Below are 25,554 nucleotides of genomic sequence, written 5' to 3'. Positions count from 1 at the left end.
TGGATAAAGAAGATGTGGCACATATATACAATGGAATATTACTCAGCCATAAAAAGGAACGAAATTGGGTCATTTGTAGAGACGTGGATGGACCTAGAGACTGTCATACAGAGTGAAGTAAGTCAGAAAGAGAAAAACAAATATCATGTATTAATGCATATATGTGGAACCTAGAAAAATGGTACAGATGAACCAGTTTGCAGGGCAGAAATAGAGACACAGTTGTAGAGAACAAACGTATGGACACCAAGGGGGGAAAGTGGCGGGGGTGTGGTGGTGGTGGGATGAATTGGGAGATTGGGATTGACATGTATACACTAATATGTATAAAATGGATAACTAATAAGAACCTGCTGTATAAAAAAATAAAAAATAAAAAAAGAACCTGCTATATAAAAAAATAAATAAAATTCTAAAATTCAAAATAAATAAATAAAACTTAAAAGATTATCTCCTGGGCTTCCCTGGTGGCGCAGTGGTTGAGAGTCCGCCTGCTGGTGCAGGGGACACTGGTTCGTGCCCCGGTCTGGGAAGATCCCACATGCCACGGAGCAGCTGGGCCCATGAGCCATGGATGCTGAGCCTGTGCGTCCGGAGCCTGTGCTCCGCAACGGGAGAGGCCACAACAGTGAGAGGCCCACGTACCGCAAAAAAAAAAAAGTAACTTGGCAAGAAAAATATTTTACCCTCCAACCTGCATTATTAAAAACTATTTGAGGGCTTCCCTGGTGGCGCAGTGGTTGAGAGTCTGCCTGCCGATGCAGGGGACACGGGTTCGTGCCCCGGTCCGGGAAGATCCCACATGCCGCGGAGCGGCTGGGCCCGTGAGCCATGGCTGCTGGGCCTGCGCGTCCGGAGTCTGTGCTCCGCAACGGGAGAGGCCACAACAATGAGAGGCCCACATACCACCAAAAAAAAAAACTATTTGAATAAAGTTCTACATTGTTTGCAACAAAGAAGCCAACCTCATTTCCTTCTGTTTCAAGCTGTTCTATTCTGTGTAGAATTTCCTTCGCTTTCTTCCAGTAATCTTCAAGATTCTTCTCTTTCATATTTATGTCCTTTAATTGTTCTTCATTTTCATCAAAAGAATATTCTCCTAGACTTAGAGATAACTTCTCAGCTTTATAATATGGGAAAAATAGTGAGTTTTTCCATTACTAGAAATGTTATTTTAACACTTTAAATAAGGACAAACTCATACCCCATACCCCCTTCTCTAAATTTTGCACATCCAAACCATCTTAACTGCCTAAGTGGTACTGAAAATAAGTGGAAAGCAAGTGCTTGGCAGAGGCTGAGGACACAAAGAGTCATAAATTAGATTTTACTCTTCAGAATTATAGAGAAAAGAAAAGAGCGAGAAAACATGTTATGCTAGGCATATAAACACCCTCAGGTTTACGGCTACTGGTTTTAAAGTAGTTTTTTTTTTTAACATAGTTTCCATAAAGTGGTTCCTTCCTATATTCCTTTAAATTCTCTGTTTACATAATGGGGCAGCAGTTTTCTTCCAAAAGCCCAAACTCCTTTTCATGGCCACTTCCTCTATGCTTCAGCCATCAATTCCTTCAACGCACCAGGCTCCCTCCTCTCACAGGACATTTGTGCCTCACTGTTGCGTATGCCTGAGACACTGGACCATAACAAACTCCCTTCTTTTCACCTAATTAACTCTCTACATTCAGATCTCAGCTGAAGAATCACTTCCTCCCAAAGCCTTTTCTGCTCCAAGTCTAGGTCACAGTCCCTGTTACAGGTTAAGATCTGTGCTCCATCCATTCTTAACCTGTATGTTAATTTATAATAACACATTCATTTTTGGGATTATTCAATTACTACCTATTTCTCTAGTTACACTAAGCTCTGTAAACACATAGACTGTTGTATCTTATCACTGTATCCCTAATGCCTAGCACAGTGCCTGGCAAATAAGAGACACTCAAACATTTTTTAAATAAATAAATGAAGGTACTTTATGTTATGATTTAATCATAAGTCACTTGTAGCCCTCAAATTTAAGTCCTACAGCTAAATCTGTCCACACTGCATTAAATAAGTCAATTATCTATACTGTTGTTCTCTTCCATATAAGTTTTTTACACACTGTAGTACTCTAGTTGTCACGTCAAAATTATATAATCTGCTTTTCAAATGTAAGAAGAGCTTGGGAGCTAAAGGGGCTTGGTTCATCAAAGCAGATATAATTCTCTTGCATAAACTTTGGCTGGTATTTTTTTAAAGTAATAGTAAACTTACTAATTTTTTTGCAGTTGTGAAGCACAAAAGTGGCAGCTTTGTTTAGTTCCTCGTTCTGAGATTCAGTTAAGACTTGTATCATGAGTGGAAGCCCATTGCTTTTAAAAAGGTCATACTGATTTTCCTCTGGAAAACACATCAAAGATTAAAGCAGAAGATAGTTACTTTATTTATTTATTTGTTTGTTTGTTTGCCGCACTGCACGGCTTGCAGGATCTTAGTTCCCCGATCAGAGACTGAACCCCGGCCCCGGCAATTAAAGCAGAGAGTCCTAGCTGCTGGACCACCAGGGAATTCCCAATAGTTATTTTATCTTAAACTATATGCATGAGGTCATAATTCTTCCCTGTGATAATTATGAACATAGTTCAAATTTTAAAATACAGAAAAACAAAGTTTCAAAGGTATTTTCAATTTAGAAAATAATCTACTTATATAAGATACCTAAGTCTCATAAGTGATAATCTCTGAAACACAGCCACGGAGCAGTGTCACACCTCATAAGAGTAAAGAAACTGCCCTCACTTGGTTTAAAAAAAGGTTTTGTTGTCAATTATACATCAATAAAAAAATAAAAATTAAATTAAAAATTTTAAAGGTATAGTGAATCATAAATTATACAGAGGTGAAGAGAAAGTATAGAGAAATAAATGGATGGAGAGAATGGAAAATGAGGGAAGAGAGAGCAGAAGAAGCAAGAGAATAAAAAGAGGGAAGTGGAAAAGTGGGAGGAGGAGAGAGAGGAGATTGGAGGAAGAGAGAAAGGAGAGAGGAAAGTGAAGAGGGTTGGGGGACTTCCCTGGTGGCGCAGTGGTTAAGAATCTGCCTGCCAATGCAGGGGACACGGGTTCAAGCCCTGGTCTGGGAAGATGGCACATGCCATGGAGCAACTAAGCCCGTGCGCCACAACTACTGAAGCCCGCGTGCCTAGAGCCCGTGGATAAGCATGAGATAGAGAAGCCACTGCAACAGAGAAGCCACCTCAACAAGAGAAGCTACTGCAATGAGAAGCCCATGCACCGCAACAAAGAGTAGCCCCCTCTTGCTGCAATTAGAGAAACCCCACGTGCAGCAATGAAGACCCAATGCAAAAATAAAATAAATAAATTTATTCTTTAAAAAAAGAAAGAAAGTGAAGAGGGTTGGAAAGGAGGAGAGTGGAAAGAGGAAGAATGGCAAGAAAGTGGAGAGAAGGAGAAAATGGAAGGGGAAGAGAAAAAAGAGAGAGGAGAGAATGATAAGTAGAGAAAGAAAGATAGAACTTTCTAAGGTTTTCAAGAAGGAAAAACAGGATCATATCTGTGCAGCAGTGTGAAGAGTGGATTGAAAAATGGAGATAGAAGGAAGAGGACACAGGGAGGAATCTATTGCAATAACATTGGTGAAAGATGTTGAGGAGCTGAGGGCTTAAACGGGGAAAATAGCACTGGAATTGAGCAGAAGGGGATAAGGAGGGGTAAACAGAAGTAGAGCCACAGGTCTTAGGGACTGACTGAATACTATGGCTGAAGAAGGATGAGGAGCAAAATGACTGGTTTGGGGACTAGGAGAAAGGCAATACTTTTAAGCTGGGTGGGTGGGGAGGAATAGTGTATTTCCACTCCACCGTTTTAATAAACACACTAAATAAATCCAATACTTACCACAATCCTCTGTACAATGACCAACAGTAAGTATGATACTAAATTTTTCTCCTGAATCCAGACTTTCATGAAGCAGTAATGCCAGAAGTTTTGAAACAATGTGGTACTTGGATAGTACTACCCCAAAAGTAGCTAAAAAAGGAAAAAAAGAACAAGTACAAACTTAAAATGTATAGCTATACATACAGTATCTTCCAGATATTACATTATACTATTTTTCAGATCTTATCCTGGGAGAATGACATTATATATCTACATAATATCTAAAATTCACATCTCATATAGCATCTAATATATATGTATATATATGTGTGACTATAAACAAATTCATTGTAATAAAATGGTGGCTTATATAGCCCTCATTAATTCCTCTCCCTATACTAAAGCAAGTTTTTTGAAGAATGCTTTCTTCTAAGTTGTCCTGAATAATGTGGTGAATATGAAGTAATAATACTACCTTCCTAAAATCTACTTACTCTCACCTTACATTCCTCATCTTATCTAGATTGACAGTAAAGACCTTCCTATGAAATCAATTCCTGCCTGTCATTGAAATACACTATTAACTGGCCACGGTTCTACTGACGTTAATGATGCAGTGAAGCATACCTGAAGCTATACTGAGATGTGAAAAATTCAAGAAGTCCACCAATTTAAGCTACACTTCTCACGGTTTTGTTCTTCATGTGTATGTGTGGTGTTTTGTTTTTTTTTTAACAGCGTTCAGAGTCTAACTACTGACAGCAACAAAAAGGTTGTGAATTCCTCAGCAGACTACATCTTAATAATTTTTGTATCTCTAGAGCTCACATAGAGCCCGGCACATAGCAGGCCCTAAATAACTGATTTTTTTAAAAAATGATCTATTTTTTTCAGTTATTTGTGAATCAAGAGTTACAGAGATTTATAGACTATCATTCCTCAGTATCTGTACATGTGAGAAGCAGCCATGAGTTCAAGTCTGGTTCTGTTACTCACTGGTTACAGTAGGGTAAGTCTATCTCACGCTTATCAGATAGAGGCATACCTTAATTCTTTATCTCACTTTTTAAAATCTATAAATTGGGCTTTCCATTCCCTATGTCTCCAAAATGTCCCTTGATTTCTCATCTAAACTTTTTTTTTTTATCACAAGTTGCCAACAGTACTTTACTTTTTCTTTTCAACATCCTGTTCTGCAGCTTCCTTGGCCCTTTTTGCCCGGATGCCAAAGAGCCGGGCGTTGGCACAGGCCATGCAGAGTAAACTTTTTCATTTAATGCAGCTTTTTAAGTGAAACAAAGGTTTAGGACTGACAGACTCTTATCTTGATTCTATCATCAAACCTGAAGTCAGAAGACCTAGATTTGAATTCTTAGGGAAGTCATAACCTCCATGAGAAAATAAGGAGTTGGACTAGATAATTTCTAAGTTTCTCTCCCACTTATGAGAAACTGGAAGTCCAATCCATGCTAGCGTTCAATCTATCATTTCAACATTCACCATGCTGAATTGAAGCAAAATGCAATTGCAGAAAAATTACTAAGCGTTTTCACTCACGATTATCAGCAATACATGCATCCACTGTCTTTGTCACCACCACTGCAAGCTTAGCACTGGAAAGGGTCTTGTGTGAATCAGATTCCAACTGCACAAGAACTTGAGACAATACATCCAGTCCACCCACAGATATAAAGTATTTCTGCACATATGCTTAAGGAATAAAGTAGCAGAACTATTATACTTCAAACAAGTATATGGTTTCCTTAAATTAATTTGTACTAAATATAACATTAACTTGAGTTTTTAAAATACTTACTAAAAATCCCAAAATGAAAAATCCAATCTTTACCTGTGCATATACATAATCACAAGATTGATTTTATTTACTTACATAAGAAACTCACTTTGACATAGTACAACTACATGTATAGTACAGTACTTCTTTCTTGTATGTTAGATATCTTGTTTCATTTAGCAAGAACTGGTATATTTTGCAAGAATGACATTATTAAATTCAAGTCCTTCAAGAGCTATAAAGAATAGATTCATTCATTTAGCTTGGTATTACAATTAGCAAGCTGACTACTTTCTGAATTCCAACATAACTCATTCCTCAAATCTGAATCAACAAAGGGCAAAGTAAATTAACTGTTTCAAAAAAACCACATATTTCATCCATCTTATTTAAGCCTAATTCTTTTACTTCTTGGAGCATAAAAGTATAACATATTGTTGAGAGTCATAACAACTATTCCAAGCAAAGATTGGATGACAGATACATTTTTTAAAAGCCTTTAGTCTTTTGTTCCCCTGTAGGAAATGATTCTGATGGCAAAGTACCCCACGGGTCTATGCATTCAACAGCCCCTATCCCAGCAATGGGCATATAACAAATGCATATATGGGCTACTGATTATAATTCTGTCACAAACCTTCCCAGTCTACCCTAGTATCACAAATTGAGCCAGGATGATTTAAACACAAAAATTACTTTTTGTATTGTTCAATAAAACACAAAAATCTTAATCTAAAAAAATCATGTTCAAAAATTTCTACATCAGAACAGAAATGTTAGGAAATGTTATTTAAGGATAAGCAAACATTTTCAATATTATGGAGACTCCAAAATAGGCTTCTTTACCACAAAGTATTTTCATTAAAAAAATCTTTAAAAAAGTATCTTAAAATTCTTAGATGAAATTGGGCACTATATTACCACAAAGATTTTCAGTTATAGCCTATGTAATGAAAATTCAGGCTTATAAGCACAAGAACATCCTAGTCTACACCTGTACACTGAATATTTCAAATTACCTCTAATCTATTTCATGTCAGTTTGCTGAGAGTAATAAGGTCCTATAAGTAGGACACAGCAGTATTACTCATCTAAGTTGGTACTTAAAGAAAGAGGAAATGTCAAAGCATCATGGAAATAGATTTCAATTTTTGAAATTATAGAGATATGTTCCTTTGCATATGATACATGACTACTTGCTTTAAACATCTGAATACAGATACACACCAGCAACGTGTGAGAAGGTTCTAGTTGTTCCACATCCTCATCAATATTTAATATCACTAGCCTTTCTACTTTTAGCCATGCTAGTGGGTGTATAGGGCTATCTCCTTGGGGTTTTCCTGGGTACAAGTTCTTTATCAGATGTACATTTCACAAATATTTTCTCCCAGTCTATGGCTTGCCTTTTCACCTTAACAGGATCTTTTGAAGAGTAAAAGATTTTAATTTCAGTGCAGTCCAATTTATAATCTTTTCTTTAGTGGCTCATGCTTTTTGTGTCCTAAGAAATCTGTCTACTCCCAAATTATAAAGATTTGCTCCTATGTTTTTGTCTAGACTTTTTATAGTTTTAGTTCTTACATTGAGGTGTAGGGATCATTTCAAGTTAATTTGTGTATACTGTGTAAGGTAAGGGTTGAGCTTCATATTTCACAGATTGATAAATACTTTTTCCAGCACCATTTGTTTCTACCTTTTCCAACACAGAGTTACTGTGGCACCTTTATAGAAAATCAACATTCGTAGAAAATCAATCATATATATATGTCTACTTCTAGGTTCTCTACTTCTTCCATTGAACTATGTCTACACTTACACCAATGCTACACTCTTGATTACTGTACAGTAAGTATTGAAATCAGGTAATATAAACCCTACAATTTTGTCCTTTTTCAAAATAATTTTGACTATCCTAGCCCCTTTGCATTTCCATGTAAATTTTAGAATCAGCTTGTCAATTTCTGCAGAAAAGCCCGTTGAAATTTTGATGGGGAGTGCCAAGAATCTAGCGATGAATTTGAGAAGTGACATTATAACAATATTGAATCTTACAATCCATGAATATGATATCTCTCCCATTAATTTAAGGTTTTCTTTATTTCAGCAATGTTTTATAGTTTTCAGCATATAGACATAGCAGATGAAATCATTAAATGTACCCCTAAGTATTTTGGGTTTTTTATATTATTGTAAATGACAGTTACTTTAAGTTCCCAAGTGTTGCTAGTATTTCTGTATATGACCTTGTATCCTGCAACCTTGCTAAAATCACTTATTAGTTCTGTAGCTTTTTGTAGATTCTTCAGACAATCATGTCATCTATGAATAAATACTATATTTTCTTCTTCCTTTTGAATCTCTATGCCTTTTATTTCATTTTTGTGCCTTACTGCACTGACTTGGATGTCCAGTCAAATAATGAGAGTGGCCATCCTTGTCTTTTTTCCAATCTTAGGGGGAAAGCATTAAGTCTTTCACCATTTAAGTATGTTAGCTGTAGTACTTTGTAGAAGCCCTTCATCACATTGAGGAAGTTCCCTTCTATTCCTGGCTTACCAAAATCTTTCATCGTGAATGTATGTTGAATTATGTAAAAAGCTTTTCCTGCATCTTTGGAGATCATATAGTTTTTCTTTTCTAGTCTATGTATATGGTGAATTTCCTAATGTTAAACCAATCTTGCATGCCTAAAGTGAATGCCACTTCATCAGAATATATTATCCTTTCTATATATTGCTGGATTGATTTGTTAATATTTTGTTATGGATGTTTGCATCTATGATCATAAAGGATATTGGCCTATAGTTTTCTTGTAATGTCTTTTTCAAGTTTTAGTATGGAAATAATGCTGCCCTTAAAAGTTTGTTGGGAAGTGTTTCTTCTACTTGTATTTCCTGGAATAATTTATGTAGAATTTTTTTTCCTTAAATGTTTGGTAGAATGCAACAGTGAAGCCTTTTTTCTTTTTTCTTTTATTTATTTTTGGCTGCGTTTGGTCTTCGTTGCTGCGTGCAGGCTTTCTCTAGTTGTGGTGAGTGGGGGCTACTCTTTGTTGCAGTGCGTGGGTTTCTCATTGTGGTGGCTTCTCTTGTTGTGGAGCACAAGTTCTAGGCACATGAGCTTCAGTAGTTGTGGCATGCAGGCTCATAGTTGTGGCTTGCAGGCTCATAGCTGTGGCTCGTGGGCTCTAGAGCACAGGCTTCAGTAGTTGTGGTGCACGGGCTTAGTTGCTCTGAGGCATGTGGGATCTTCCTGGACCAGGCCTCAAATCCATGTCCCCTGCATTGGCAGGTGGATTCTTAACCACTGTGCCACCAGGGAAGCCCAAGTGAAGGCTTTATGACCTGGAATTTCCTCTGTGTTAAGGTTTTAAACTACAAATTCAATTTCACTATTAGATATAGGAATATTCAGTTTATCTATTTCTTCTTGAGTGAGCTTTTGTAGTTTGTGTCTTTCAAAGAATTTGTCCAGTTCATTTAAGTTATCAAATTTAATGGCATAAAGTTGTTTCTACTATTCCTTTGTTATCCTGTTAATATCTGTTAAGATATAGTGATGTCATCTCTCATTCCTTATAATTTGGGCCTTCTATTTCGTGGTTAATCTGGATAAAGGATCCATTTTAGTGATCTTTTTAAAGAACTAGCTTTTGATTTAATTGATTACTCTGTTCTTTTTCTATTTCATTGATTGCTAAACTTCTCTTTGTTATTTCCTTTGTTATGCTTACTTTGAGTTTAACTTGCTCTGTTTTCTAGTTTCTTAGGTGGAAACTAATATAATTGATTTGAGACCTTCCTTCTTTCCTATGCAAGCCTTATTGCTATAAATTTCCATCTAAACACTGATTTTGCAGCATCCCACTGTTTAATTTTGTGTTTTCATTACCATTAAGTTAAAAACATTTCTAATTTCCTTTATGATTTATTTTGTGATTCACAGGTTTGTATTTTTATTTTGATGTGGGTTTTTTTAGTACTCTGTTGCTTAATTTCTAGATATTAGGGACTTTTCTAGATGTTTTACTTTTATTAATTTCTAATTTAATTCTATGTGGTCAGAGAACACTCTCTGTGGGTTTTTACAGTTTTGCCGTGTAGGTGTTCTGTTTTGTGAGGATATATGGGAAGATTCAAAACTATGCTGCCACCACCATCTTCCCATATCTTCTTAACAATATCTATTTTTAAGATTTTCTATGTATAAGATAACTTATACAATAGTATAAATGGATCCAAAATGACACAACTTACTGGAATTCATTAATTCAATAGGTTTTTGTTATGCTTTAAAATATGTTTTTTCGGGCTTCCCTGGTGGCGCAGTGGTTGAGAGTTTGCCTGCTGATGCAGGGGACACGGGTTCATGCCCCGGTCCGGGAAGATCCCACATGCCATGGAGCGGCTGGGCCCGTGAACCGTGGCCGCTGAGCCTGCGCATCCGGAGCCTGTGCTCCACAACGGGAGAGGCCACAACAGTGAGAGGCCCGCATAAGGCAAATAAATAAATAAAAAAACCTTTTAAAATATGTTTTTTCAAGTATAACCCAGAGAATAATGAATACTTACTGTTATTTGCAAGAGTGAGTCCAATAAATGAGCAAATAGGGCGAATTATCTCAGGTTTCATGCAATTTATTAGCCAGTCATTAGCATGTGGAAAAAGTGAAGAGCAAAGCATTTGATTTTCATCTGAAAGGAGAAAAAGGCAATCATATTTTAATATACTTGGAAAATATCAGTTTTTTATTTGTTTTTATCTTTATTTTTATATGTAAATATTTGAGATAATTACCATTTTGAGGATTGTTGACACAGACACACAGAGTACTACACACTGAAGACCACAACTGATAACTCTGGAAAACATTTTCATCTGACAAATTCAACTCATGTTTTGAAAGAACTGTCCTATTAGGTTAAATAGAAAAGGAAGTAATTAATACAAATGTATTAAGGTCTTAAGGAATCAATAATTAATAACAAGAAATGTATATTTACTTACTTGAACAACTGTGATAGAACTGAAATACATCCTGTTTCTCTCACAAGCGTCTGTCCAGTCCCTTAAAAAAATAGCCATATATTACATGAATATGACTTCTGTTTAGAAAATAATTTTGTAGAAATGGAGAACAACATTTAAGTAGTATTTTTTTAAGTAGTTTTTTTTTTTTTTTTTTTTTTGCGGTACGTGGGCCTCTCACTGTTGTGGCCTCTCCTGTTGCAGAGCAACAGGCTCCGGACGTGCAGGCTCAGCGGCCATGGCTCACGGGCTCAGCCGCTCCGCGGCATGTGGGATCTTCCTGGACCGGGGCACAAACCCGTGTCCCCTGCATAGGCAGGCAGACTCTCAACCACTAAGCCACCAGGGAAGCCCAGTAGTATTTTTAATAAATAACTTTCAGTCACTTTAAAGTATTATAAAGCACAATACAGAATTATAATAGGTAAAAATCTGTAATCAAGATTATTATGGAAAATACATTACTTACGCTTAGAGAATGATAGTATTCAAATTTCCTCTAAAAACTGCAAAACACTTATTTTGCATGGTTCTGTGTTACAATACCAAAATATGCTCCAAAATAGAAAAAAAATTAATTCAAAACATAAAAATAGAAAAAATAAAATCTAGAAGCATTTAAAACGCATATAAAATTTCTAACAATTTGAAGATTTAAATAAGCAATGTTAAAAAAATAACCTTAGCCTGGGCAATAAGTATACAGGAACACTCTATACACTACCCTTGCAACTTTTCTGTAAATCTAAGATTGTTCCAAACGAAAAACTAAAACAACAACAACAAAAACAAAGTAAAACTTTAGCCAAGAGCTACATGAAATTTAACGCCATTGCTGACTGATAAAATGACCTTAAATACAATGATAATTAAATGGCCAATTCAGTGGAAAATCAACCAAACTAATTCATTAAATGCTTCTCTTTTGCTTTTAAAGCTGTTTCTTTTCAATGTTAATTAAATAATGCAAATCACTTTAGTAGTTTTTAAAACACTAAATTAATAAATATCAAACAAATGCATGCTATTAATTCTCTTTTCTTTAAAGCCGTAGTTCTGAGAAGTTAGTAAGATTAAAAAAGGAACTGACATAAAGACTAGAATAAAAGGACTAACAATGACTGTTCCAATTTATTATTTTTTAAAATATTTCCATAACATAAGAGAATGTACTTACTATTATTTGAAACTAGAACCAAAATAACATAGACAGACATTCTTTTCAAATTTGTGTTTGAATCATTGTTAGATAAGAACCAATTTAAGTCTTCAAACAATTCTGAAGTGCACAAAGTCTGCTGACAGTAAACTGAAATATGAAAATATAATTTTAATTTCTATGTATTAGCACAGACAAGATTTAAAATATACTGAACAAAATATAAAATTGCCATATGGACAATTCTCAACCAGATCTCATTTCACTGACATTTATTAGTCATACAGCAAATTCTGACAAACTTATATGCTTACTCAATTAACAGACCAAAGACGCAATATTTTAATCAGAAGTACTTGATCTAAGTTCTAAAACATGTATTGCAATCTCATAGAATTTCCAATAAAAGCCTAACTGAACAAAAATTTAAAATAAAACATGACCAAAAAATTGAGGATAAGTAACAAAACATAGCCAAAGAAAAATTTAAGAAAATTCAGAAATCTGCTTTAGAAAAGAGGGACAAATGATACTTGTGGTATTTTTAAAGACTTTTCTAGATATAAAAATATCTTTCCCAAAGACAAAAATGATACCTACACAACAGGAGAGGTTTTTTGGTGATAATCATGCAATAAGCAGAATTTTTAAAAAATAATTTGAACACATATATCCAGTGTCTAGAACAGCTTTTAGACACTCTCAAAGGGAAAGGCAATGTCTTACTTATCCCCAATGCCTAGCACACAGCTTGGTTCTCAACAAGTGATGAAGAAATATTTAATGGTTGAAAATATAAGAATATAAAGTTATTTGACAAACTGATAGTTTAGATTTAACCTCATTTCAGGTATGCTACAGAAAAATGTTTTTGTCGGCCATACAGAAAGCATATTTATCCACATATATGATGGCTGTAAGTTATCTTCATATTTTGATTCAAGTACCTGGATATATAGATAATAAACAGAATAGAAAAACTAGAAATAGACTCATTAAGTGATAATGGTAGCATCTCAAATCAATGTGAAAAAGATCTACTTTTTTTTCTTTTTTTTTCTTTTTTTTTGCGGTACACGGGCCTCTCACCGCTGTGGCCTCTCCCTCTATGGGGAACAGGCTCCGGACGCACAGGCTCAGCAGCCATGGCTCACAGGCCCAGCCGCTCCGCGGCACGCGGGATCCTCCCAGACCGGGGCACGAACCCGCGTCCCCTGCATCGGCAGGCAGACTCCCAACCACTGCGCCACCAGGGAAGCCCAGATCTACTTTTATTAACCAGTGTTGGGATAGCTGGATTGCTGTATTTAAAAAAAGATAAAACTGGAACCATTCATCACACCATATCCCAGGAAAATTAAAAAAGAATAAAACATGTATAACTAAAAAATAAAATCACACAAGTACCAAAAGAAAACATGGGTGGATTCCCCTATAATCTGGGAGTATGGAAAATTTTCCTATGATTCAAAATCCAAAAGCAAAAAAGAGAAAGAATGATGAATTTTATTTTTATAAAAATAAAAAACATTCGTATGGCCAAAAAAAAAAAAAAAAGATAAGCATAGTAAAAGACAAAGTAAAAAAAAATGTTTCCAACTAATGGCAAGAAAAATTGTGAAAGATTTTGAAATGGAGGATAACAATTACTGAATGTCCTGTCTAGCACACCCTTCTAGATTATTTGTGTCTTTTACTGTCTTTGGGCTAATTTATAACTCTGTAAATTGTAGAAAACTGATATTAATGCAAGTTATTCTTGTCCACAGAAATGCAAAACATTTCGACCGGTAGAACATAATTGATTTTTGACCTGCAGACACCCAATTATGTGCCTATTCCTAAATTTCAGCTTTCCCAAATGCCTATAGTATTGTTAGTTAGTTAGTTAGTTAGTTTGTTTGTTTTTTGCAGTACGCGGGCCTCTCACTGTTGTGGCCTCTCCCGTTGCAGAGCACAGGCTCTGGACGCGCAGGCCCAGCGGCCATGGCTCACGGGCCCAGCCGCTGCGCGGCATGTGGGATCCTCCCAGACCGGGGCACGAACCCATGTCCCCTGCATCGGCAGGCGGACTCTCAACCACTGTGCCACCAGGGAAGCCCTATAGTATTGTTTTTTGCCATTATTTTTGAAACAGTTGTAACATTTTACTCATTTCCTCATTAGTTAATAAGATAAATAAAATCTTTGGTATGCATTAATTTAAATAAAATACCTGGAAAAAACTATCCAGACATGTAAAAAAGGAATTGAATTCTAAAATTATTTTTTAGTAGTTTGTTAAAGTATAACACAATGATTAAAGGATAGTGAAATAAAGTTTTCATATTTTACCATTTTGTTCTGCAACAGCTCCTAATGTATATAATGCTGCTTCTTTTACCATACTATGTTCACTTGACTTTGCAAGATTTTTTACAAACATCAAACCACCAATTTCCCTCAAATAAAGACCTGCATTACCTGTAGAGTGTACAGACAAAACAAAGAATATTTATTATAATTATTATTTTAAGGACAATAAATCACATGAACCTAGTAACATAATATGTACAGTAACTGAGTAGAAGAGAAAGAACTATGCATATTTCATATACCACAATACTAAACAACTAGAATCACAAATAAAAATTCACTATCATGTCTTACTGTTTTGTTGGCAAATTGAATGAATAGTGACCAGAGCTTCCTTCTGCGAAAAAGCATTGTCCATTTGATACTTCAGACACTCCAATAATAAGTTCAGGTCAGTCTTCATTTCTAAAGAACAACAATTTCATTATTTTAAACCAAACATTTCCTTTCAAAAACTAACCATTTAAATTTCACCCTCTAAATACATATCTTTGTATTTGCTTTTTAAATAATATGTATTACTTTTTAAAATCTAATAAGCAGGGGCTTCCCTGGTGGCGCAGTGGTTGAGAATCTGCCTGCCAATGCAGGGGACACAGGTTCAAGCCCTGGTCTGGGATGATCCCACATGCCGCGGAGCAACTAGGCCCGTGAGCCACAACTACTAAGCCTGCGTGCCTGAAGCTTGTGCTCCGCAACAAGAGAGGCCGCGACAGTGAGAGGCCCGCACACCGCAATGAAGAGTGGCCCATGCTCGCCGCAACTAGAGAGAGCCCACGCACAGAAATGAAGACCCAACACAGCAAAAAATAAATAAATAAATAAATTTTGGAAAAAATCTAATAAGCAATAAAGATATGTAAAAGAAAGATGTTCCTTCGATAATATAACTTGAAATGAACTTCTTATAATTATTTGATTTTCCCTTTGCATGAAATATATGAAAAGAAAATCCAAATATTATTCTCTTTAATTAAAGCCACATTGGTTTAAATATCTGCTATTTAGAATGAACTGAATGGAAATGAAAATACACCATATTAGGGGCTTCCCTGGTGGCACAGTGGTTAAGAATCCTCCTGCCAATGCAGGGGACACAGGTTCGATCCCTGGCTCAGGAAGATCCCACATGCCACGAAGCAACGAAGCCCGTGAGCCACAACTACTGAGCCTGCTCTCCAGAGCCCGCGAGCCACAACTCCTGAAGCCTGGGAGCCTAGAGCCCATGCTCTGCAACAAGAGAAGCCACCACAATGAGAAGCCCACGCACCACAACGAAGAGTAGCCCCTACTCGCCGCAACTAGAGAAAGCCCGTGCACAGCAACAAAGACCCAACGCAGCCAAAAATAAATACAATAAATAAATTTTAAAAATACCTTTAAAATAAAAATAGTGTTTTCTGAAGTGAAGATAAGCCACAAATGGAGAAAATCCTTGTAAAGCACATATCTGATAAAAACATATCCGGAAAACATATAGACCTTTCAAAATTCAACAACGAGAGCAAACCACCCAATAAAACAATGAGCAAAAGATTTGAACAGACAAAAAAGATACACAGATAGCAAATAAGCACATGAAAAGCTGCTCAACATCATTAATCATTAGGGAAATGCAAATTAAAACCACAAGGAGACATTATTACATGCCCACTAGAATGACTAAAATTTAAAAGACTGACCACAACATATCTTGACAAGGATACAAAGGAACTATAACTCTCATATACTGCTGGTGGACACATAAAATAGTACAACCACTTTGAAAGTTTAGCAGTTTCATAAATTGTTAAACACCTAAAATTTGATGCAGTCATTCTACTCCTAAGCACTTACTCAAAATAAAAGGAGATATATGTACATATAAAGACTTGTAAACAAATGTTCATGGTGACATTATATGTAATAACCAAAAATTGTAAACAACTGAAATGTCCATCAGCAGATGAATGGATAAAGAAGTTGTGGTATAACCATACAATGGAATACTATTTAGCGATAAAAAGGAATTAACTATTCATACATACAACCACATGGATAAATCTCAAAATACTTATGGTGAGTGAAATAAACTACACACAAAAAAGAGTATACGATAGTATACTGTACAATTCCATATATTGAAAAAACACAAACTAGTCTACAGTAACGGAAGGCACATCCGTGGTTGCTTGGGGAAAGGAGGTCCAGGAAGGGACAGAAGGGAGGTATTACAAAGGGACATGAGGCTATGTTCATTATACTGATTGTGCTGATGTTTACACAATGCTGGCTATATACACATGTTAAATTTATCAAAATACAAAGTTTAAATATTTACTTACAACTAAAAGGGAACAATAGACAATCATTTTCCTATAAAATTCTTTACAATAGCCTTTAAACAATTTCTTCTCTTGGGTTTAAGGATTTAAATAAAATTGTACGTAGATTTTGACATAATGCTTGAATTAATATTTAAAGTTTTCAAAGCTATAGGATGAAGGGAGGAAAAAATAGAGAAGCACACTAAAAAAAACAACTAAGATCTATTGTGAATCAATTAGTCTTCCTCTTGACAGAAATTCAACTGGCAATTTGGTTCAATGAAATAATTCATGACTCAATTTGTTAGTAAAATATCATAGTACAAAGGTTATCACTGAGTTGTCTTGGAGTAACAGCAAACTTTTATTGATGTTCTACATTAATAAAAACCATAAGAAGGTTAGTGTGATTGTCCGGATATCAATAAGCCATTCATCATCAATAACATACCAAAGAGGATTTTTGATGGGGCATGGTGATTTTCAACTCTAGGCACAAAAACTTTTTATGTACTTTTCTTAATTCCTTCTGTACTTCTTTTTCATACTTTAATATTTCCTATCATAATCCCTCCCTTCCCAGACAAAGCACCTACTGATATCTACAACTGGGTTTTTATCTCCTCCAGGCTATGCAAGCTAGCTCCTTCAATAATTCCTGAAGAAAATAAACAAGCAAACAAAAACTGCAGTGTTTACAATACCAAAACCACAAGCAATAAAAGAAAATTCAATAAATTGGACTTAAAACTGAAAATTTCTGAGCTTCAAAAGGTATCATTAAGAATGTAAAAAGAGGGCTTCCCTGGTGGTGCAGTGGTTGAGAGTCCACCTGCCGATGCAGGGGACACGGGTTCGTGCCCCGGTCCGGGAAGATCCCACATGCCGTGGAGCGGCTGGGCCCGTGAGCCATGGCCGCTGAGCCTGCGCGTCCGGAGCCTGTGCTCCACAACAGGAGAGACCACAACAGTGAGAGGCCCGGGTACCGCAAAAAAAAAGAAAAAAAAGAAAAAGAAAGAATGTAAAAAGACAACTCAAAGACTGAAAGAAAATATCAGCAAATCAGATATATCCAATAAGGGGCTTGTGTTCAGAATACATAAGGAACTCCTAAAACTCAACAGTAAAAGACAAGCCAATTAAAAAGCATGCAAAGGATTTAAATAGATATTTCTCCAAAGAACATATACAAATGGTCAATAAGTGTATGAAAAGATGCTCAATATCATTAGTTCTTAGGGAAGTGCAAACTAAAGCCACAATTAGATACCACTTTACAACCACTAGGATGGCTATAATCAAAAATAGTCTAACATTCTGACCAAGGATTTGGAGAAATTGGAACCCTTATACATTGCTGTGGGAATGTAAAATGGTACAGCTGCTTTGGTAAACAGTCTAGCAGTTCCTCAAAATGTTAAACATAAATTTACCATAGATTCAGCAATTCCACTCCTGGGTATATACCCAAAAGAAATAAAAACATATGTCTACCCCAAAACTTATACATGGATATTCATAGCAGCGCTATTCGTAATAGCCAAACAGTGGAGGCCCAAATATCCATCAACTCTTGAATGGATAAATAAAATATGATATATCCATTCAATGGAATCATTCCACAAAAAAGAGGAATGAAGATACTGAGACAACATGGATGATCCTTGAAAACATTATGCTAAGTGAAAGAAGCTAGTCAAAAAGGCCCACATATTATATGATTCCATTTATATAAAATGTCCTGAATAGGCAAATTTAGAGACATAAAACACATTAGTGGTTGTCTAGGTTAACAGGGGTGTGTGTGGGGGGATGTGACTGCTAACGGGTACAGGTTTCTTTGAGGGTGATGGAAATGTTCTAAAATTGATTGTGGTGATGGTTGTACAACACTGTGAATATATGAAAACAAGTAAACTGTATATTTTAAATGAGTAAATTATGTGGTATGTCAATTACATCTTAATAAATTTATAGGTATACATATATATATATATTTTAAATTACTGGTATGCTCTGCAGTTGACCTAATGACTGAAGTGGCCCCAATCACAGTTCTTTTGGGTGATTGATATGGATGCTGGGAAACAGACAGTCTCTCTCCTTTGCAAGTCTCAAACTGTAGGTAAATTTGGCTATTCACTTCCAAGGCCAAATCTGGACCCTTGTCAATAGTCAGAACAGCTCTACCACTGATATTTTCAACTCCATTATTTCACTTTCTGAATATTACTCTTAATTCTTTCAACTGGCTTACTTCCTTATTCTTTTTTTTTTTTTTTTTTTTTGCGGTATGTGGGCCTCTCACTGTTGTGGCCTCTCCCGTTGCGGGGCACAGGCTCCGGATGTGCAGGCTCAACGGCCATGGCTCACGGGCCCAGACGCTCCGCGGCATGTGGGATCTTCCCGGACTGGGGCATGAACCCGTGCCCCCTGCATCGGCACGCGGACTCTCAACCACTGCGCCACCAGGGAAGCCCATGGCTTACTTCCTTATTCTTATATTTACTCCTTGACCCCTATGATCTCTACTTCCTTTACTCGTGTTCTCAGAGACTTGGTTTCATATCCTTCCCTCTTCATCCCAGATCCCATGATTCATCACCTCAACCATTATCTTGCTAGGATTCCTTTGACCCCTTCTCCTACCAAACATGTTTTATAATCCTAATTGTGACTCAAAACAGTTTCTTTTCTCTGCTCTTTCAGCTCAAATTTGGGCACTGCTAAACGGAAAAAAAAAAAATTAAGCAGTCATGCCATTGCAAATATTTGGTATGCATTCCAGGTTACACCCCCCAACTCTACTCGGCAACCCCATCCATGGTCAGCTCCATCTCCAATTCCCTTCTGTTGTTTCTCCCATTTTCCTCAATGGCTACTCCAAATCTTCAGCTCTCTTCAAACCTCATCTCTTTCTCTTCCACTTCATGTTTTAATTTCGGGCCCCCCAGAAGTAGACCATGAAACAAAAATTTGAGTGCAAGTACTTTTTTGAAAAGATGAAACAGAAAGGGAAGGTAGACACAAGCAACCCCACCAGGAAACTCTGGGAGCTAGGGTAGAGCCATGTGTCTCACAGTCATCCCAGTCAAAGTGTGAAGAGTATTTATCTATCAGCTCCCTTCAGTTGTTTAGGGCTGATTCCAGAGAATAAGCCGTTAATTATTTGTCATCTCTGGCTCTGCCTTGCTCTCTGGGCAAAGCAGCTTATAAATGCTATAATAAACTCTCAGTCAAAAAGACACAGATGTTAGGCTTTCACAGAATTCCCAGAACACTTTCCACAACACAGAATTCCTACAAAAATATCTGCAGCCACACCCATTCTTACCTCTTCCTCTACAATATCACACCAGGATCCAGCTCCCATCCTGTTCATGGTTAACACATTCACCTGTGCTTTGGGATCCTGCAGTGACTACAACTACAGTTGGCCCATGAACAACACGGGGATTAAGGGCACCGACCGTCCACTCAGTTGAAAACCCACATATAATTTGTAATCCGCCCTCCATATTTGTGGTTCCACATCCTCATATTCAACCAACCTCAGATCATGTAGTACTATCAAAAAAAAATCTGAATATAAGTGGACCCACACAGTTCAAACCCATGTTGTTCAAGGTTCAACTGTACTATAGTTTTTTTCTTGCCCAGAATGATTTCCCTCTTCCTTCTTGTGGTTCCTTTGGAGAACACTTCCTCACAACTCTGAGTTTCCCAGTTGTATGAACTGATACATTTCCTTTTTTTTCTTGAACTAGTTTGAGTTGTATTTCTCTCGCATACAACTCAAAAGGCACTATTACAGGCCTATGACCTTCTTTAAAATATATTCCTTTAACAAATCTTTATTGAATGTCTACTACGCATCCACTCTGTATCAGATAGGGATTCTAATTCCAAGGAACTCACAATCTGGTGATAGAGACAGAAGAGGATGTAAGTAATTCCCATAGTGTGATAAATGATCTGAGAGGAGCATCTCCAGCAATTATCCCGTCTTTCCAGTTTCTTCAATTTCTCCCTCTCCATAATCCCCATTCCCTCTTCACATATTCTCTTATCTCTATACCTCTTATAAGACTCCTTAACATTACATCCTCCCTCTAGTTAATGCCATATATCTTCAGACAAGCTTTTAAGAAGAGTAAGCTATTCATACGGTCTCCACTATTTCCCACCCAGACCTCAATATACTTCAATCTGGCTGAAATCTATTAAATTTACTATTAATAAAACAAAAGATCTCCTAAATGAAAAATCCAGTGGATACTTCAGTCTTCATCTGTGATACTTAACACTGAGGCTCTTGGGTAATCTTTCTCAAAGCATTCTCCTAAGGCTGATTTCCAAAATACCACATTCCTGACCTTTCTGAAATGTTTTTCTCGGTCTTTTTTTGAGGGTCCTCTTCCTCAGCCAAACCCTGATGTGATGGGGTCCATTAGGGAATACTATTCCCCATTCTTTTCTATTTTAATATTTCCTCTCTGGTTAACCTCCTTTATGCCCATGAATTAAATTCCCATTTTTCTGAGGACAGCTCTGAAATTTGATGGTGGTCCTCTCAGGTTTCCACTGTTCTTATATATACCTCCATTAAATCAGCTATCGTATGGTATTCTAATTATCAACATGCCATCTCCCATTAGAATGTCTGTTTCCTGAAGTCAGTGTGACAGGCACAGAGTAGATGCTTAATAAATATTCATGTAAATTGCTGAATAATTCTTTCATTTCCTGGAGCCTGTCAGATAATCTGCAGTATATCCCACAAATACACTATAAAACAAATTCCAGATATATGATCCACAAATTTCTCACCTTGTATTTTCTTTGTGTCCTCACTTTCCATGCTTGTCTGCTTTCTTTTACCTTATATTTCATCTATAAGATAAAGGTATTTTCTCAATTTAAATCAATTTTGAGAATTCCAGAATTATATATGCAAAGGGGTAGGAAAAGAATAGTTTTCTCAAACCAGAAGAGCAAAGATTGAATCTGAAACTTATTAGGTGTGTGGTATTAGGTATGCTTAAGTTCTCTGAGGCTCAGTTTCCTCATCTGTAAAATATAAATTTCCAACTTCATAGAGTTGTTACAAGAATTAAATTTGAAAACATACATAAATGCACCTCGCACTCACGTACTACAGGCATTCAACACATTTTATTAAACAAACACACGAATGATTGGTTGACTAGATCTAGCTGCTCCACTTCTGGTTCTCCTTCCTTATTTTCTTTTCTGTAAATTTTTATCCTATGATTTCAGATTGGGCACTCCTCCATGAATCAGAGGTTTAAAACACAAATACGCACACACTCTTTAGATGTGCATTTCTCTTCACCAACTTAGCTTAATACTAAAATTTTTTCTAACAACTCATGGTTATTTTCAAGCTTAAACCTCTGTTTATATTCATTAGATGAATTTTAAAAATAACTGGCAACCCTAATATGGTCTCTCACATTCTTTAAAATGCTAAACTGATTTTTTAGAAAAATACATCAGAGTCCAATTAATTTCTTAGAGCAATAAATCAGGACTCACAGAACTCTAAAATTCTTATTTACTAAAGCACTGGGTGGTTAAAGAGAGATAGTTAATTATCCTTTCTATCTTTCATTTTAACTCTCAAACTGAAAATTCCCAAACAAAAAATTTAATGATAAATATGAGACTCTTTTATAAAGTACTATACAAATATTTACTAGTTTTGTCATTTTTTAACCTAAATATTCCATTTAAAAAGGAATGGGGGGCTTCCCTGGTGGCGCAGCGGTTGAGAATCTGCCTGCCGATGTAGGGGACACGGGTTCGAGCCCTGGTCTGGGAAGATCCCACATGCCGCGGAGCAACTAGGCCCGTGAGCCACAATTACTGAGCCTGCGCGTCTGGAGCCTGTGCTCTGCAACAAGAGAGGCCGTGATAGTGAGAGGCCCCGCGCACTGCAATGAAGAGTGGCCCCCACTTGCCACAACTAGAGAAAGCCCTCGCATAGAAATGACGACCCAACACAGCCATAAATAAATAAATAAATAAAAATAAATTAAAAAAAAAAAAAAAAAAAAAAGGAATGGGTAGGTACATCATAGTATATCCACAGGATAGGATATTGTTACAAGAATATTGACATTTACTTGAAATGTTTGACAGTATGGAAAAATGCTTATGTTACCGTGTAATCAAAAGAGCAAGACTCAAAATTTTATCTACAGTATGACCCCAATTATGTAGAGGCAAACATAAAATAAAACTAGATGGAAAAGAGCAACATATTAACACTTGTTGTCTTTAGCTGGTAGTGTTTTATTTCACTGTTTTTCATTTTTCACAAGTTTTATAATAGAAGCTTCTAATGTTCAGCAAGCCCAATGATAGGCCAGGCTCTATAAACCCCTATAAACCTTATAAATACTATCTTTTTAGTCTTTACAACAACCCTGCAAGGGAGCTATAAGGATGAAGATAGATGAGGAGAAAGTAAACAATTTGCTCAAGTTCAAACAGCTAGTAAGTGCCAGAGCTAGAGTGGGAACCAAGAAAATCTGAGGCAAGGGCTACACTCTTATCCTGTTATACTGCCTCCTACATATAATTTGGAGACATATTATAAACAGACATACTATATATAAATGAAAATTTACAGGAAAATTTACATCCTTTTTTAAAGGTTGCATTATCTTTGAGCAAATGGGTTAGGATTTGGAAAAAGACTAGATTAAAAAACAGCCTGTTTTAAAAAAAACACGTATCACACATGGAGGTTTTTGCTTTGTGAGGGAGTTTAAGGACTATTTCCGTAGTCTTAATTAGTCAATCTATTCTGCTTTTTAATATAATTTTCATATTTAAAGAGGGATATAAGTTTTAAATTGAAGCTGACAACACAAACTTCCTTCTGTTCCCCTTTGTCTGTCTTTCTTATATTGTTTTCTAATAAATGGTTACTTTGCACAGTAAAATAAGATAAAGTTTGTCAAATATCTAGTAGCATTAATACAAGTCATCTATTTACCTGCTACATGCTTAAAAACATCCACAGCAAAGGACAAGTTATAACTTTCAAGGGAGGGATAACTATAAAATTATATTTAAAAGTATAAAATACAAGAACAAAATCATCTGCCCAATAAAGCATATTATTAAGTATTTTCAGTAACTTAGTGAATAGATGCAGACTGCCATGAACAAGATTTCAAAATTATTTACTGTATTCTCACAGGGGGAAAAAGGGATTTTTCTTCCAGGTAACAGGAAGAAACTATCCTACTAACAGTTTGCACTCAATCAATTCCCCAAAACACTACTGTTAAATTCAAATTTAAGCAAGAAAATGAGGTGAACATTCCTCTTTTACGTGGCCTAGAAAATGTTAACATGAAAAGCTTTTTGAAATCTAAATAGCACCCTCAAAATATCAGAAAGATAAATGACATCTTTCTGTGCATAAGGCTGGCAGGGCTGAAAATCCCACCATATCTGCCACCACTAAGTTGTTGACAGTGGATCCCCAGCTTAGGCTCATACCAAGTGGAAACTTTCCCCTAAAGTAGGAGAGGCAAGGGAGAAACGGCCAAGATGCAAGTAATGTAACGTAAACTTTGTTACAATAGTTTAGATAGAGAAAAAACAGTCAATCAGGTCCAGAAACAGGCTGAGGGTACCAGGAGCCATTTCACTACAACATCAACACTCCCGGCCTCAGGAGACTGGAGCAGCCGTTCCGCATTCATCCTCATCACCTCATCCCAGTTTCCACAGGTAACCGATAGACATCTTGCCCAGGCGAGAAGACTAACTCTACCCTGTTTCGTCAATTTGCGCTCATTAACACCACTGCCTGGCTCACCTAAAGAGCTGGAGGAACTCCTTTTGAAGAGCATAGGTGGTCCCCCGGGCCCTTCCCTCTTAGACCAGGGTTCTCCAACTCCTGCAGGGACGTGGCCGTTGGTTAGCGACCCGAGGCCGGCTCCTCCACAGGCGATTCACCGGCAGGGCAGCGGGTGGGTCTGAATATCAGTCCCGTTAACGTGCCCTCCCCCTCAGGTGATGCGGAACAGAGGTTCCCACCTCCGATCTGAGCAACAACTGCCCCAGCTGCGCCCACCCCCTTCATACATCAGAACCACCTGGGGAAGCGCCCGAGGATTCTGAAGTACAATCGGCCAGGCTCTAGCCGCCTAAGTGGTACGTGACAATTCTTTTTCCCTGTGCGGGACTCAGCCCGGGGCGACCGCCTCCTCAGAAATGCCCCATCCCGCCTCATCACCCCATCCCCTCATGTGGGTCGGTTAAGAAGGTTAGAGCGGGGCGTTCTGCATCCCAGACCTTCCACAGGAGGCGACGGGCGGGTTCCGAGGCGGGGCTGAGGCAGGACCCGAACGCGCAGGGAGTGGAGGCCGTGTCCTTTACCCTTAAGTCGCAGCGCCCTGGGATTCGCCCTTTCTCCCTTGCAGCCCGCTGAGCACGACGCCCGACCTGGTTTCCCGCCGAGAGGACCGGGCGCACTTCGGTGGGGCGGGACTTCCGGCCGCCCCGCCCCCACGTGGAGTCTCTCGCCGGCCACTGCTCACCCATATTCCAGAGGGCTGCGGATAGCAAATGTACGCCTGTTGAAGTAGTGGAAAGTCACTATATGAAGGGGAAATCCTCTAATCTCACTGCTCCCTGTGTAAAGGGTTTTCTTTGCTCAGAGGGGCGTTCGCCCGAAGGAGTTAGGAGAACAGGCTCTGGGGTCGCTGAGGCCGGCGTCGTGGCCTCGGGTAGGTGTGCGCAGGCGTGGGGAGGAGGCCGTCTGAGCCCCAAGCGCTGCCATCATTAATCTTTTACAACCTTCCCTCCCCTTTGTATCCTGTTCTTGTTTTCTGATAAAACTATACATCTGAAATATTTGTCTTTTAAAAATTGTATTTAAAAATATATTTTTAAATTTATTTTTATTTTTGGCCGTGTACGGGCTCTCTCTAGTTGTAGCTACTCTTCGTTGCGGTGCGTGGGCTTCTCACTGCAGTG

At 37.4% G+C, this 25,554-nt stretch overlaps 1 protein-coding gene across 7 annotated transcripts in view; it reads right to left on the bottom strand.

The window, feature by feature from the left end:
- TERB1 (telomere repeat binding bouquet formation protein 1) overlaps window positions 1-25,041 on the bottom strand; it is a 46,791-nt gene extending 21,750 nt beyond the window's left edge. For 3 of the 7 annotated variants that reach the window (XM_081216686.1, XM_081216691.1, XM_081216692.1), the window contains exons 1-12: window positions 24,392-25,015; window positions 21,361-21,423; window positions 14,519-14,629; window positions 14,204-14,332; window positions 11,888-12,019; window positions 10,690-10,750; window positions 10,480-10,595; window positions 10,254-10,376; window positions 5,442-5,594; window positions 3,903-4,034; window positions 2,260-2,385; window positions 966-1,123 (exon numbers count right to left, since the gene is read on the bottom strand). In XM_081216686.1, coding sequence (XP_081072812.1) covers window positions 966-1,123; window positions 2,260-2,385; window positions 3,903-4,034; window positions 5,442-5,594; window positions 10,254-10,376; window positions 10,480-10,595; window positions 10,690-10,750; window positions 11,888-12,019; window positions 14,204-14,332; window positions 14,519-14,629; window positions 21,361-21,391 — 1,272 coding nt within the window. In that variant the 5' untranslated portion in view covers window positions 21,392-21,423; window positions 24,392-25,015. Of the gene's footprint in view, window positions 1-965; window positions 1,124-2,259; window positions 2,386-3,902; window positions 4,035-5,441; window positions 5,595-10,253; window positions 10,377-10,479; window positions 10,596-10,689; window positions 10,751-11,887; window positions 12,020-14,203; window positions 14,333-14,518; window positions 14,630-21,360; window positions 21,424-24,391 lie in introns of all 7 variants that reach the window. The other 4 variants (XM_081216688.1, XM_081216689.1, XM_081216687.1 and 1 more) reach the window with 4 other exon arrangements.
- Between the last annotated feature and the right edge of the window lie 513 nt (window positions 25,042-25,554).

This window comes from Mesoplodon bidens (assembly GCF_964165515.1).
Source record: "Mesoplodon bidens genome assembly, chromosome: 18".
Lineage (NCBI taxonomy): Eukaryota > Metazoa > Chordata > Mammalia > Artiodactyla > Ziphiidae > Mesoplodon > Mesoplodon bidens.
This window is presented reverse-complemented; position numbering and strand designations above follow the sequence as displayed.